At 47.6% G+C, this 13,527-nt stretch overlaps 1 protein-coding gene across 1 annotated transcript in view; it reads right to left on the bottom strand.

Annotated features, from left to right (window-relative positions):
• Positions 1 to 13,527, bottom strand: part of MYO7A (myosin VIIA) — an 80,431-nt gene that overhangs the window by 24,770 nt on the left and 42,134 nt on the right. The window contains exons 15-23 of the mRNA XM_030234897.2: positions 8,870 to 9,007; positions 6,640 to 6,798; positions 6,209 to 6,301; positions 4,771 to 4,865; positions 3,586 to 3,670; positions 2,505 to 2,723; positions 2,252 to 2,359; positions 1,500 to 1,709; positions 742 to 945 (exon numbers count right to left, since the gene is read on the bottom strand). Of these exons, the coding sequence (XP_030090757.1) occupies positions 742 to 945; positions 1,500 to 1,709; positions 2,252 to 2,359; positions 2,505 to 2,723; positions 3,586 to 3,670; positions 4,771 to 4,865; positions 6,209 to 6,301; positions 6,640 to 6,798; positions 8,870 to 9,007 (1,311 nt within the window). The remainder of the gene's footprint in view (positions 1 to 741; positions 946 to 1,499; positions 1,710 to 2,251; positions 2,360 to 2,504; positions 2,724 to 3,585; positions 3,671 to 4,770; positions 4,866 to 6,208; positions 6,302 to 6,639; positions 6,799 to 8,869; positions 9,008 to 13,527) is intronic.

Below are 13,527 nucleotides of genomic sequence, written 5' to 3'. Positions count from 1 at the left end.
GTCCAGCCATGCTGAATCCATCAGGATCCCCACTGTGGTCTCTCTGTACATCTGCAGGACTTCCCTGTGTTCCCTGTGCCACAGGTAACAGCCTGCAGCACACATCCTCTCTGAATGCTGGGCAGGCTGCTGGCTGGGACCAAACATTCCGTGTGGCTCTGTGTTCATGCCACCATGACTGTGTTTGTGAACCCTACAAGGGGTTTCCTGCTTGACAGGAGATGCCAACCTTACCGAGGGGCAGGGACTGGCAGCTCCTAACCCACTGCAGAAGGGAAGAAGAGCCACAGTGAGGGCAAGCTCGTGGATAATGTAATATGCATTATAGGCATGCAGGTTGAATCCATTTCTGCTTGTGTACTGCTGGCTATGGGACAAGCAGTTCTCTTCTAGCTCTGCACTGGTGATTACAACAAGGCAAGAAGCAACTTTTACAGCTCCCTAGAATCTTTACAAGTGGTACTGAAGCAACAATTTCCATTGTCCATGCCCTGAGCCCAGAGCACCTCATTGTCTTAACACCAAGGTACAGAGAGGGACCCTCTTCTCTAATGCTCCATCCCTCTGATATTCCCTGTCCTACTAGCACTCAAAGCATAGTGGTGGGACAGTGGCCATGGACACGTGCAGCAGATAAGTGTATCCCAAAATGGAAACTCCTGGTGCCCTTTGGCTGGAGGGTTACCCAGGTTTGCTCCAACCCACCCAGCCCTGCTCAAGGCTTTTCATCCCCTGCCTCACCAACTGGTCTCCTTCATCTTCATGGTACAAGAGAGGCTGCTTGAGGGGCCGGCGGATGTACGTGTGTGTTGTTGTGCCCTGGAAATACGTGGCAGCAAACTTGGCAAATTTGTACTCTGAGAGGTCTTCTTCCTCCTCCTCAGGGAGAGGCAATGCTGCATCCAGGTCCTCTTCCTCCAGCTCCTTCTGGACTTGCTCAAGATCCTGTTGTGGAAGGAAATGTCAGACACTCGGTATGGCTTAGGATATCAAACTACCATTTCCCTTTGGGCCTGACTTTTTTGCCAGTCTGATTCCCATCCCAAAAGGAAAAAATCAGCTGGAGGAAAATCATGGACTATAGCACTAGAGCCCATGAAAAGCCCAAGCTTTGAAGGACGTGCCTGTGCCCAGGAATGTCCCCAGAGCAGTACAAGAAGCAACAAGCATGGCGCCACTCATAGCATGGGGAAAGGATGTCTAAGAGCTAAATGCCATGCCCTGTGATGAACCTGAACGGGAAGATCTCAAAGGCCACAAGTCCTTGATGACCTTATAGTGATACTGCTCTCCTCCATTTGGTAGTCCCAGGGAAAGCAGCCAGGATGCCTGCCCATCTCCAGACACAGCACAATAACCCTCTGGGGTCACACAGGAGAGCCTGACCTTGAAGGAAGCCTTCAGAGACCCACTTTTTTATTACTGTACCCTTTCGTGATCTATTAATGTTTTGCTAACGCCTGTCATGCGATAGCCAGGCTCCTGTACAACTCCTGTACCTCAAAGCCATTGGGTGCCTGTCCCTCCTGGCCAGGAAGGGAGGAAGTTGTCCCCAGGAATCCAAACATTTTGTCCACCATTTCTGAGTCATTCACTGGCTCATTGCGAGCTCTCTCCATTTTTTCTAAGAGCTCTTTCTTCCGACGCGCTTCCTCCTTCTCCTTTACTTCTCTCTCTGCATCTTCCCGTGCCAGCTGGGCCAGGCGTACCTGCAAAAGGAGAAGTGCAATGATTGAACTGCTCCTTCCAAAGAGCTGGCAGTAAATTCCACAGGGCATGGATTAGGGAGGTAGGCTGCCTGGTGCTTAGGGCACTACACCCGTATCATAACTTGGAACAAATCAATGACATGTCCATGCATCAGCTTCCCAACTGCAGAAGGACAAAGCAATGCATTTTCCCCATTCCTTAGTGCCTGTTTAGGGGTGGTGGTCCATGCACAGAAACTCTCACTAATTTTTTTTCCTTTATACAACAGCCCTGTGTCCACATGCACACAGAGCGTCCCAGTTCCCCCTTTATACAATAGCAAAAGTGAATAATAACTATAATCTCTGGCATTCCTGTGCAGAAAATCAGAAATTCTGGAGCAGACTCAAACTAATAGAGCACAGAGTACTTTGGAGAATTAAATACAAACCACTCAACAGGGCAGAAATCCCTTAGCTATTTTTGTCACTGCCCCTCAAAGGAGCAAAACTAGTTCCTGGAGAACAGAGAGAACCCCACAAAGAGATCAGTCCCCATGTACTTGGTGTTTCTTTTCTGCTTCTTCTTTGGCTTTCTTGGCACTCATCTCCTTTCGAAGTCGTTCCTCTTCTGCCAGCCGAAGTTTCTCTGCTTCCAGGCGTCGATAATACTGTGGGAATAAACACAAGAGCCTTTCTGAATAGGCATCTAATTACTTCTGGAATTATTTTTTTCCCTATAAAACTGGATCCCAAGAGCACATGGTGCAGAAGCATGTCTTTCTCCCGTCTCCGTTTCTCCTCCACGGCACTCACCTCGCCCCGGAGGCGCTTGTAGAGCCGTCGGGCGATCATGCCGCGGGCGTAAGCCTGCACGGTGAGCACAGCCCAGAGGCGGTGGCGGAAAGCCCTGCGGACCAGGTAGCCCCGGCACCGTGCCTGGAACTCGATGATCCGCCGGCGAGCCATGTGGTACTGCTGGTGGAGCTTGCGGGATCGGTACAGGGCCTGCAGCCTCAGGAAGCCAATCCGCATCTGCAAGAGGGAGCAGGATGAGACCGCCCCACCAGCCAGGGGCTCGCCCACCCTAAGCAGATTTCCACTGCTAACCTCCTGCTTGCACGGCTGTAAATAAGGGCCACTGAAATCAGTCCCCACGACAGCAAACCTTCTGGAGGGAGGTTCTCCAAGAAGGTGGAGAAATGAAGCCATCTGGCTGCTGCATTGATTCAAAGCCCAGGAAGGACAAACACACTGAGCCTTTGAGAGGCCTCAGGATGTCTGGTTGGCCATCCCAAGGTAGCCACAAGCCATGAAGGCTTGAGGGCTGCTCCTACGGAAGTTCAGCATCTGCAAAACTCCTGCCTGACAGTCAAGGTGTTGTTTGATGGCAGGAGGCAGCATCCGAGCCAGCCTCAAAGTGGTTATTTCTATCAAGTTGCAGGCTTGAAGGATTATACTGAGATACTTTAACTTAACACACTTTCCAAAAGATCCTGCTGTTGGGTCAAAACCAGTTGGAACAGGGAGAGAAGAGGACTATGGACTGGGAGGGTGAGAAACCCAAATATGGTCCCACATGGAGATGGAGTCCATTTTTTAGAGGAAGCTGCTCTTGAGTTTTCAGTCACCTGGAAACTAGGGGAAAACGTACAAAACCCCAAATGACCAGTTGGTGCAATGGATGTGTAAGCCACAGGGGAGAGGACAGCTAGAAGGCCTCTTCCATGAGAGGACAAAGCCAAAGAGCAAACTTCCATTCATCACTCCAGCTGATAAAAGCCAACTTCACTACTTCTGACATTCAATGGGACATTTTGAACCAGGAAACCCTTATTTATGTCCCAGGTTAGAGAGGCAGGAAGGCAGAGGTGCGAGGAAGCACCCCTGTACTTACAGCACCATAGTTCTTCCTGCAGTTATGCCCACGCCAGTATCTCTGAATCATCAGGACTGAATTTCTCACTTTCAGGAAATTGGACCTGCAAAAGCATTTCAGTCATTTGCCTCTGTGGTTTTGCCACAAGTTATCAACGTCTCCTGGGCATTATTTCTTGGAGATTTGAACCTGAGGGACCAGGTGGTCCTGGTCCCTCAGGTTTTTGGCTTGAAAACGTCTCCTTCCCCAGCTTTCCTTGCTTTCATAGAAACCCTTGTAAGGCACTCTCTCTGCAGGGAGATTATGCCACATTTCGGAAATGGGAAGAAGAGGAGATGATAGGAATCCCAGCCTAGCATCATCTTCTCACACCTAAAACCTCTTCCCTATGTGTCCATCCCATTTCATTCTAGCACCTGAAAATGGATTGAATCCCACCCAAATGACTGAGAGCAAACCTCACCAACACCCTGCTGCTATCCCTATCTGCTCCTCCAGTCCTTCTCAGCCTGATCTCATCCTACCTGCAGACAACAATTGTGCTGGGAGGTCTTGGGGGTCTCGTCTTGCTACAATCAGTGTATAAAAGATTGATGAGTTATTTAGGATGTGGCCTTTCTGCAAAGCACAACCTGAGTGACAGCTGTGGCTTGGACAATCAAAGAGCATAAAACCCCAAGAACTGTTCCTCCTCTGCAGCTGAAGCTTGTCCTTGGCTGTGGCTCCCCCTTTTCATCCACAATGGTGCCATGAGCTACCTGTCCTTTTTCCATGTCTCGAAACTGGCTCGCAAAGGGAAGAGTTCTGAACCCTTTGGGCTTTGGGGAGAGCAACTTTAGTAGCAGTAGCTGACCCAGTGTACCCTCTTCAGTCTTGTGGGAATCTCCATACATTGGAGTCTCAGCGTGGCCTTTAGCTGGCTCAGAGCCCACTGCTGCACTGTCACAGCAAACATCCCCTGAAGATGGCACTGAACAGGGACAGAAGGTCCTATTCTGTGCAGGTTTGAGGCAGATAACACAGTTATCCTCATGTTTCCTCTACTGTTTTCCTCCAGTACTTGCTGCACCTGAGTGCCAACACATCAGAGGTCCCCTCTGGTCATCTGGGCACCAAAGAAGTGACGTAGCCTCCAGGACCCACTTGCTGGATGAAGCATCCCACATAGCCCACCTCCCATTTGGCCATGGGATTCATACCTACCTGTCTTTATACCCACGGACCACCTTCTGGATGAGGATGACTTTGTCTGTGATGGCTTTGTCTCTCTCAATCTCCAGCAGCATGTCGTGGTGGTCCTGTGGGAGGAAGCAACACAACACCAATGTCTCAAGCTTGATATGTGGCCAGAGTGGGTGGTACGAGACCCTTCCCCAAGACAGTTGTCCAAAATAAACTCTGGGGTCATTTTACATCCCAAGTATTACCCCATCTGCTCACTGGGGAAGTCCTAACATAAACCATAGTGATTTATAGTCTTGATTCCCAAATGGGCCAGGTCATCCAGAAACTACAAATGCAATACTTCACAGTCTGAAAACGACCATATTACACTGCCCTTCCCTGCAGAGCTCCCTCCTAGCGCTCTCAGCCATGGGAACAGCTCCTAGGACCACTGGAGAGGTTTGCAAACAAATTCCAGGCTACCTGGGTCCCATCACTTCTTCCAGCCAAGACTGCAATGCTTCCCTAACCTAAGGAAAAAAAAGCTCCTCAAAACACTGAATGTCCTTTGCCCTGAGCCTTTCAGATGCACCAATCCAAGCTTAATTCTGATTCCTCCCATGTTGTGTGTGATGCAACTTTCTTTCCCAGTCATGGCAAGCTGAGCCATGCCACACTGCGTGCAGCAGAGGCAGTTCCACATGTTTCCTGCTTTGCTCGACCTCCCGCGGCCCCTCAGGGCCTCCCAGTTTCTCTGTTTCCTGCCCTGACAGCTGTGAAATCTTGATAACAGGCTCTGGAAAGAGAAACAAGTGCCAGCAAGTTCTGGGGAAGAGATGGGGGTGTTTGTGCTGGCAGTGGGATTTGGGGATGAATTTAGGTGTAAGCAGTCATGGTTTAACATTGTGATTTTTGCTCAAGAGAAGCCTCACCTTCCTAGAACAACACAGGAATGGGTTTGTAAGGAAAGATGAGTGTGTAAGGGGCTGCAGGGGACCTGCAGCGTTGGACTGCTCTGCATCAGCTGGACTGATGTAGAAAAGGAGACTGTAGGCACATCTTGGGTTGCCCAAGGATGTGCAGAAAGGAAAATGAGCCTGTTGTGCTCATGTCCCTCTCTCTGCAGGGCTCTGCATGGGCATCCCTCCTGCTGCTGTGCCTTTCGGGTGGAGGCAGGAGAGGAAGCCGAACCACTCAGCCCAGGAGGGAAAAGGCTGTGCAATGGATGTGACCACTTTTGTGTCAGTATGGATTTGAGAATGCATCAGTGCTGGCACCATGTCAGGACTTCCTCCTGCCTGCTGCTCCTAAACCGGCCCCAAATGTTCTGCCTTAAGCCAGGCTCTACCCGCGGACATGCCAGCCCAGAGACCATGGAAAAGGGTCATGTCTTGTGATGGAAAGGAAATGGTAGGAGACAGCTCCAGAGGCAAGGATCCAAGACGGATCCCAAGAGGGAATGTGGAGAACCACCCACCTTTAGAAATATCTTTGTCTTGCCAATCTGCCAGTCATCATCCTTCCCCAGCACTGCTTCAGCAATGCGCTGGCAGGTCCCACGCAGGTCACCCTGACAGAAAAGGAGTTGGGATTCACCAGGACCAGACTCACCCATTTCTCCTCCCAGGCTCAGTGAAAACCTTTTCTGGTCCCAAATCCTGCAGTTTTCTGCTAATGAGGTTCTTATGGCTTTACTGTTTAAGATGAGTGAGACAGACAGCCTGAATAAGGTACCTGTCCCTGCCAACCCTATAACCATTTTTCCTCACTTGGAAAGCCCAGAGCACCACTGTGACACCTGGGGATCAAATGCTGCATAATTGGTTTTGGAGAGGAGGCACAGCCCATAAATTTCTCTGGAGATTGCCCAGCAGAGAGCACTTGCTACGTGTGAAGGAGGATTCTCACCTGCTTGTAGGCTGGCTTCACCCCAGGCATGAGCACCCGGTAGCGGTCCACGAACTCCACGAAGGTGTAGCGGATGGGGTACCCAGCCCGGCGGATGCGGATGGTCTCCATCATCCCTGAGTACCTCAGCTGACGGACGCACAGCTCCCGATCAAACAGCTGGGGAGTCACAGGACACCGGGGTTTGAGTGCAAATCTTTTAGGGCTAGTTCATTGCACTTATGGGCAACTATGCTCTCCTTCATGTGGGCCTGATGAGGCACAAATTGCTGGAGACAGTTTTGATTTTCTTTGCATGTTTTTGTTATCTAATTCATCCCACGCCTTTCTCTTGGACTAACCAGAACAATACTCAGAAGCAGCAGCATGGGATGATATACAGACCCAGAGAACTCCAGCCAGCATCCCGATACAAACAATTTTTTTCCCCCCTAAAGCACATTTCAGAAGGAAGTAAAAGTTTTAGAATAACATAAAGTAACAAACAGTCAGGACTTTCCATGACCTTTCACTTCCGCTATGCCATTTCCCATCACTATCAGTACGTTTTCTTTCAAAGGCAGGGACAGAAAATGATCTCTCAGACAATGTTCTCTTTTGCAGTCACCCTGCACAGCTCTGTGTGCCTTTATCTGGGATTCCTTTTCCTTTGGATTATTAAACCAAGGCCAAAATTAAATTTAGCAAGAAATCACATTTCATATCACACTGCAGTCTCTGATTCAGTGTTAGCTCACCCACTTATTTCTTTCATGGGGAGACTAATTTCTCTTTGTCTAATTCTTTCAAACTTGAAACTGTTTTCCTGTCCCACTGAACATTTTGTAGACAAATAGATTGAACAGAGACTTCTGGCTTAGCGCTTGCAAGACCTGCTGAAATACAGACTTCCTATGCAGAAGTCAAAACACCAGACTGAATTCCAGACATCCAGGCATAAAACCAGCTCAGAATGAGGGCATATGGAATGATTTGCTAACATCAGTTCAGCATGTACACCTATTTCTCAACATCACCTATGTCCAAAAAGAAGGTCTTGTTCTAATCTCTGCTGAGATGACAATCACACATCAGACATATTGTTAAATATTTACCCAGAATATTCCATTAACAGGCTAACAGGTTTTTACTCTCACCAAAACCAGGATAAGAGCACGGTAAAATGATCTCAGAGACCCACCAAACTTTTCACTCTGCATCATATTAGGCTCTCTGAACAGCAAAAATAAGTTTCAAACAAACACTGCTTGTACATAAGAGCCCTGAAATTCAGGGTTTTATGCTTTTTTACACTCAACTGAGCTTTGCTAACAGACACCGACTTTAGATAAAGCTCCAGCCCTGGCTAGATTATTTATTAAGTAAAGCTCTTCCTTTCCAAGCAGTACCACAATTAAGTTTGGTGAGCAGGAAACAGTGATTGCTCACAGCATCAGTGTCTGATCCTGCAAGGTATGGGGAGTGGGATCAGGGTGTGCAGCACCCACCTTATCACCTGGCTTTCTGCTGCAAAACTCAGAGTTCCTTCCATGAGCACTTAGTGGTCAGGGGGGTTGAGAGCCCTCTCCCTCCTTATTTGCTCCCAAAAGTTTGCCCCCATAATGTTCATTGCTTTTGATACAAATCACTGTGAATTGGAGCAATATAACTCCTCTCACATTTCCTCTGGATATTTTGCCTCTTTTTTTCCTCTGCTTTTAGTATCATGCTTTTGTAATCGGTGAAGAAAAAGAAAATAGGCAGTGGAAATTATCAAACAGGATTTAAAATAAGGGAGATTCATTGTGAGCAAAGATTTTTAGGAAAAGACCCACGGGAAGATGGTTTTTAGAAAGCACTGAACTCTGCCACTGAACTAAACCCATGGCTCAGCTGAAGTCTCTGGCAGGAAGGAGCCTACCCCCTATGGAAATGGAGAGGCATTTCCTATAGGATAAGGGGCTGCAGGGTGAATTCCTTGAGATTGTCCTTGGGCAGGAAGGCAGGATCAGGAGCTACCCCCTGCAAAAAGTTTTGGGGTGCTGTTGGACTGCAAAGCAAGCGCCTGATTTTGCCAATCCTTTTGTGACTCTGTTGCTTGCACAGCAGGCTGTGGGTTGGCTTTCCAAGCATGCAGGCTCAATCCTGACTCCACTGATGTCCAAAGGAGTTTTGCCGGTAGCTGCAGGGCAGAATGACCCCACGGGCGGTCCCACACAAAAAGCAACCAGGAGAGAAAATCAGGACTTACCATGGGCTTCTTGTACTCATTGGGCTTGATGCAGCGGACAAAAAAGGGCTGGCACACGCTGAGAGTCCTCATCAACAGCTCCAGCGAGCGCTTGAACTGGCTGCTGAGCGTCGGCGAGCGCTTCCTTGTCTCCGCTCCCTGCAAAACCGCGGCACAGCAGCGCGCTCAGGAAATGAAAGGATAACAGTGCCTTTCCCCTCGGGCCGCGTCCCCAGGAACCTCCTGCAACAGCCGGGGCTGGAGGGGGAGTGGGGCCAGAGGTGGCTGACAAGTTGTGGCAGGAGAGGGGAAGGGCAGAGCCTGTGAACTTGCAGTGGTCGGGTTCCTACTCCTTATGGCTCTGTGCAGGCAGGAAAAGTGCCACGATTAAATTTCTCCCGCTTGAACCTCCCTGTGCAGAGTCATGAGGAAGATCTGCCCTTAAGAGCAAAGAGCCCCCTCTGGGCCACCAAAATTCGCAGTATTACAGGCTGGGGCAGTGCACCTGCCCGGGGATGCTCTCAGGAGCAGTGTGGGCTTCCCTGTCCCCATGCATTGCAGCATGGGCATGCCAAATCCTCTGTCATTATTCCTTGTGTCAGGCAGAGCTCCTTCTGCTCCCTGGAACAAGAACCAGAGACTCATTTAGGGTAAAAAATAATCCAGGAGAATGCTTGTTGCGGGGTGATTCTGCAACAGTTCCAGAAACTTCCACTGAGATTCCTCAGCCTGAACTACCACAGATTCGAGTTGCTTTTGGAAAAGAATATTAACTAGACTAGATGAGGTATTTGTGGTGAATCAGGATGATTTGGAGTATTTTTCTTGGTTTAGCTCCCCTGGTCAAATTAATATTCCAATCTCTATTTTGGGGCAGGTGTTTTGAAATGAGACTGTATATATTTCCCTTAATAGTCCCTTCTCCCTGCTCTGGAAAACCTTGTTAAAGCACCTCCAAATCAAGTCCCTAGCTCATTTCATGTGCCAGACACTATTACCTGATCTCATTACACATCAGTCACAGTGGTGCTGTGTGTCTAGTGGGATCTGGTGTTCAGGGAGCCTTTGTGGGGCAGCAGGTAATGCTGGAGGAAGAGTTGGGCACCAGGAGGTAACTCCCTCTTAATTAAAAACAACCTGAGCATGTGACATGACCTGTGACATGACCTGATGGCCAGAGAATTCCCAAAGGGAGAATTCCAGCAGGATTTTAATGCATTTTTTTCCTTCAAATATCCTCTTATTTGCAGGTGGTCAAGCCAGGTGTGGAGTCACAAAATCCTCATCTGCACTGGCCTTGCTGCCATGTTTCGCAGTGTTTATTGGCACATTTCTGTGGCCGTGTTTATTCTACTTTTGCTAAAATCTTTACATGTGCTTCGTCACATACCAGTAATAACCTTTAACATTCCTGCCCCTCAAAACTGAGGAATTCCACAGAATCACAGAATAGTTTGGATCAGAAGGGATTATAAATTCCCTCTAGTCCAACCCCTTTGCCACAAGCAGGGAATTTACACAGCTCAGGTTGGATGTGATGTTGAGACAAACTCAATTAAGACAAACAGAAAGCCATCATGGAATTCCAACAGGAGAAAACCCAGCTCATGCAAACACCACAAAAACCTGGCCTGCTTGCCAAGAACAGCATAGGGGGCTACCAGCGATCTCTCCCAGCAAAGTCCTCCCCAGAAGGAGGGAGGAGCTAACAAATCTAGAGTAGTTAATGGATACAGCTGCTACCTGCAGAGCGCTGTGGAATCTAATGATCATATTTTGTTGCACATTTTCTGAGGAAAAGGCTGTTTCAGCAAGTATCCAGGTTTGAAAGGCTTTGATGGATGTTTTCTTATCCCATTGCCAATTATGCACACGAGGTACCTCTGTGAGGTAGGGAGGGATAGCCACAGGGGTTGGAAGCAGCAACAGATGCAGGAGCAGGGCTGGCAGCCCGAAACAATTGCATGTTAGCCAAATTTTAGTCAGTTTGGGCTTGGCTGGGGGAGATCATTTTTAAGCCATGATGTTAGGAGGGGAGCAAAACTTTGTACAAGGGTCTACAAGGGAAAGCACGAGTGGTTTGCTCCCAGACAGCAAGAAATGTCTATCCAGCTTGCTGGTGCCTTGCATTTCTTTCCTGCATGCATCCAGATCTGGCAAAAATCAGTGGTGCCATCTCCATCCTTACATCTGAGGGCTTTTTGCTGGGTGGGTTGGAGGGAAGGGACAGTGACCAGAGAGCAGCTTGTCTTCCTGTCCAAAGAGTCAGAGCAGTCTGGGCTCCCCCTGTCAAGTCCACATCATCTCATTCAGGGATGACATTTTGGGGCCTGACATTTGTGCACAGACCCCTCTCAGTGGTGGGCACCACCCCTATGGGCACTTTTTGGGCTCTCAAACATACAATAAATAACAAGTGTTTTGCATCAGCTTCATCCTTCAGGGACGGGTGACACCACTCAAGTAATTGTGGTTCCTTCTGCCTCACCTCAACACCAGCTTGGAGAGAATCACACCTCTTCCCTTACTTCAACAAATTGACTCTTCAACAAAATGACTTCAAAAAAAGGGTGGAGCAGCCTCTCAACACAGCCTAGCAAGGCACTGAAAATACAGGATTTACTGCAGGGGAGAAGAATTTTTTAAACTAAAACCAGACCCAGTCCCCATAGCCTGATGGAGAAAGGGCTGATACATTCTGCTTTTCCCTGGCTAGACTCTTCCTAGCTTTCAAACTCTGAGACTGTAACATCTTTTGGACTCAGACTCTCTTCACTTGTGCTCATACAAAGCCCAGTAGAAGGGAGGATGACACCTGTGTAAAATGGGGAAGGATGAGCAGGATTCACAGGTGCTGTACCCCAGACTGCAGCATTCAGCCTGTACTCAACATCAAAGGAGGAAAATACTCAAAAACAGAAGAGCAAAACAAGAAAAAGAAGAGAATTAGATGATTTACAGAGAAAAATCATGCAGAAGAGAGTTTAGAATGATGTGCAGACCAGCATGACATCCAGACATGCTTCAGTTCCACTTCTTTCTGCCGTCTCAAGCCAGTCTGAACTTTGGGAGTGCAAACACACACATGGCTGTTTGCAGTAACACCAAGACAAAAGGCAAGGAGAATGGCAACTACAAGGAGAAATGTCACTGATCCAAAAATGGTAGAGGTTATTCCTTCTGTCTCTTTGCACCTTCTCCTCCCCGAAGGACAAGGCTGCTGGTGCAGCAGAAACACCATCAGGAGACAACAGCCTGCTTCAGTGGAAATGCAGAAGGATGAAATACTTGAGGAGAGCTAAGGAAGGAGAGGGAAGCATGTGCCACCAGCAATACTCTGGGGAAAAGTTCTGGACAAAGGACCATCCTCCCATCTCTTTAGGATTACCAGGTCACTAAACTGAGCCATGCCAATGTGACATGCAGTTTCTGGGCAAAATGATGCTTTTTCTTTGTTATATTTTTATATGATGACCACTGAAAGCTGAGGCCATCTCATTCTGCAGTGTCATATAGTGAAGAGAGTCTTTCTCCTAAAGGCTGTGCAGTCTGGAAAGTGCCTTCCAATGCAATGGTGACAGGAGCTGCATAACAGTGCCAAGTATCACTGGTTTGAACTACAAGTTTATTGAGATGTATATATATATATATATATATATATATATGAAAAATAATTTTTATCTTGGCTGTTCCACCTTTACCTCAGTGTCTAACAAATATGAACAATTATTATTCATTAGAAAACCTACAAAATACAAAGTCTACTTGTAAGATCAACTATGACAACAAAAAAACCTCCCATTTCCCTGTATCACTGGTTGACATCTTCAGAAGAAAAAACTGGTCTAAACATTTCTGACAGATTTGGCACATTTGTCTCCTGGATTTAATCCCACCATAGAATCACAGAATTATTAATGGTTTGGGTCTGAAAAGATCTTAAAGTTCATTTAGTTCCAACTCCAGTGCCATGGGCAGGGACACCTTCCATTAGACCAGGTTGCACAAAGCCCCATCCAACGTGGCTTTGAACACTTCCAGGGATGGGGTAGCCACAGCTTCTCTGGGCAACCTGAGCCAGTGCCTCACCACCCTCACAGGAAAGAAATTCTTGCTAATACCTCAACTTAAACATTTTCTTTTCCAGTTTAAAGCCATTCCCCTTGTCCTATCACTCAAGGCCCTCCACCTCTCTCATATCCTAACTCAGGAAAGACTATTCTTTTTGCTACAACTCTAGAGCAAGGCCCAGTGATATGTTCCAATTGAAACAATTTTAACCATACTACAGAGGGGAAGGAGTTCACCTCTGGAATTAATGGCTTTCAGTCATTTTTGGGTCAGATCCTCCTCATTGGAATTCCAAATCCAAACATCCAAGATACTGCAGAAGTAAAAAGGGATGAAATTCAGCCCCATGCAAAGAGCTGAATTTTGAAAAGCAGGCTAATCCTTTGCTAATCAAGGGGTTGTGGAAATGTGAGCAGAGCCACAAAGCTTGTATCATAAAATCTTTAGCACACAATATGCTACCTTATGGCCAAATAACTAGCAAGCAAGGTTTGGGAAGTTATCAGAACCAGTCAGCAGATGAGATGCAACAGAAAAGACCTAAAAGAGGTTCCAAAAGCCTGTTTTGATGATCATGACAAAATTTCATATTATCTTGCCTTTAAGGC

The sequence above is a fragment of the Serinus canaria genome, chromosome 1 (genome assembly GCF_022539315.1).
Source record: "Serinus canaria isolate serCan28SL12 chromosome 1, serCan2020, whole genome shotgun sequence".
NCBI lineage: Eukaryota > Metazoa > Chordata > Aves > Passeriformes > Fringillidae > Serinus > Serinus canaria.
Note: the sequence above shows the minus strand (reverse complement) of the source record. Positions and strands in the feature narration are given on the sequence as shown.